Source organism: Myotis brandtii, unplaced genomic scaffold (genome assembly GCF_000412655.1).
Source record: "Myotis brandtii unplaced genomic scaffold, ASM41265v1 scaffold601, whole genome shotgun sequence".
Taxonomy (NCBI): domain Eukaryota; kingdom Metazoa; phylum Chordata; class Mammalia; order Chiroptera; family Vespertilionidae; genus Myotis; species Myotis brandtii.
The window spans coordinates 1516007-1517944 of NW_005370276.1; the positions used below are offsets into that span (position 1 = coordinate 1516007).

At 56.6% G+C, this 1938-nt stretch overlaps 1 protein-coding gene across 1 annotated transcript in view; it reads right to left on the bottom strand.

Annotated features, from left to right (window-relative positions):
• The window catches only part of TSKS (testis-specific serine kinase substrate), a 14215-nt gene extending 13124 nt beyond the window's left edge, over positions 1-1091 (bottom strand). Inside the window, exons 1-2 of the mRNA XM_014550440.1 lie at positions 922-1091; positions 8-165 (exon numbers count right to left, since the gene is read on the bottom strand). Of these exons, the coding sequence (XP_014405926.1) occupies positions 8-165; positions 922-1091 (328 nt within the window). The remainder of the gene's footprint in view (positions 1-7; positions 166-921) is intronic.
• Between the last annotated feature and the right edge of the window lie 847 nt (positions 1092-1938).

A 1938-nucleotide genomic window follows, 5' to 3' on the forward strand; every position in this document is an offset into this window, starting at 1 on the left:
ACGGGCAGTGCCAGCGAGCCGCTGTCTTCCGTGGTGGAGTCTGTCACGGAGGAGTCCGTGGCCTCCACGGCAGCCAGGTTGAGCAGGGACACATTGGTGCAGGCCGAGGACCGTTTGAGGTTCAGACACCAGTGCATTGGTTCGTGGGACATCCGAGGCTCCACCCTGGGGAGGAGAGACGGGCAGGGGGGTCAAGACATAGCGTCAGCCCGGCCATCGTGGCTCAGTGGTTGAGCGTCAACCCATGAACCAGGAGGTCACGGTTCGATTCCCAGTCAGGACACATGCCCAGGTTGTGGGCTCGATCCCCAATGTGGGGCGTGCAGGAGGCAGCTGGTCCATGATTCTCTCTCATCATTGATGTTTCTCTCTCTCTCTCCCTCTCCCTTCCTCTCTGAAATCAATTAAGAAAAAAAAAAAGGTGTAGCTTCAGTGGGTTATGGCCCCTCCTTCCTCCCTGTCTCCATATCTCATATTCTCTGACTCCAACCTCACCGCCTACTTTCTGCTTCCTCCTCTCCCTACGACCTATTTTCTTTTTAAAATAATGTTTATTTTTATTTTTATTGATTTCAGAGAGGAAGGGAGAGGGAGAGAGAGATAGAAACATCAATGATGAGAGAGAATCATGGATCGGCTGCCTCCTGCACACCCCCTATAAAGGATCGAGCCCACAACCAGGCCTGTGCCCCGACCGGGAATCTAACGGTGACCTCCTGGTCCATGGGTCCGCGCTCAACCACTGAGCCACACCGGCCTGGCTTTCTTCTTCCTTTAATGTCCCCCCTTCCCCTGACTTCTTCCTTGCCTGCCCCTCCCCTGCCCCCTCCTCTTCACCAGCACCCACACTGAGACTCGTGCTGTGTGTGGGAGGCAGTGCTGGGCGCTAGGACCACAGCTGACAGGGTGCCCTGAACCCACCCGTGGAACGACACGGCCTTCTTTTTCTTCGAGATCCCCTTGGCTGGGCTGGTCACTCCCCCAGGAGCCTCTGGGATCATCTGGGCGCGGCTCTCCACGCCCGCCGGGGGGTCCCCTGCCTCATGGATCTCCTTGGACTGCCAGATCGTCTTCACCACCACGCTGGCCATGGCGTGTGGGGCCCTGCTCCCAGGGACTCCTGCCTCTGAGACTCTCTGCCTCTTCTGACCACTGACCCTCAAGGTTCCTGTCTCCACAAGCCTGCCTCACAAAGGACCCAACCACTGGGCCTCACTGTGCGGGGGGGTGCGGGGGGGGGTGCTGGCTCAGCGTGTTCCCCCAGGGGCCTCAGTAAACTCTTCTTCTCCAGATTCTGGTTCCACCCCGATATGTCCCTCCCCTTCAGAACCCCAATGGAGTCATTCATTCCCGGCCAGAACTTACAATGGAGGGGCCCACTGCTTCTTGGGAGGGGCCAACGTCCCTCTCCCCGAGGGTCACCGTGGGCTCACCCAGCCCCCCCACATTCCTCATTGGATCCCCTGGACTTTCCTGGGAGCCGGTGGTGAATGAGGATGGAAGTCAGTCCAGGAGGATCTAATATTCATTCAGGGACTGGGAGGGTGCCCAAGGGCAAGAGAGGAGAAAGGGGCAAAAACACCAGATGCCAGTAAGTTATAGAAGGAGAATCAAGCCGAACCGGTGTGGCTCAGTGGATAGAGCGTCGGCCTGCGGACTGAAGGGTCCCAGGTTCGATTCCAGTCAGGGGCATGTACCTTGGTTGCGGGCACATCCCCACTGGGGGGCGTGCAGGAGGGCAGCTGATCGATGTTTCTCTCTCATTGATGTTTCTAACTCTCTATCCCTCTCCCTTCCTCTCTGTAAAAAATCAATAAAATATATAAAAAAAAAAAAAGAAGGAGAATCAAAACCAGGTGATGGTGGCGAGGGCATTGGGCAAAGCTCTTTGATGCGTGCACTGGGGATTTGAGTCTTTGATTGTGTGTGAATGTCGCC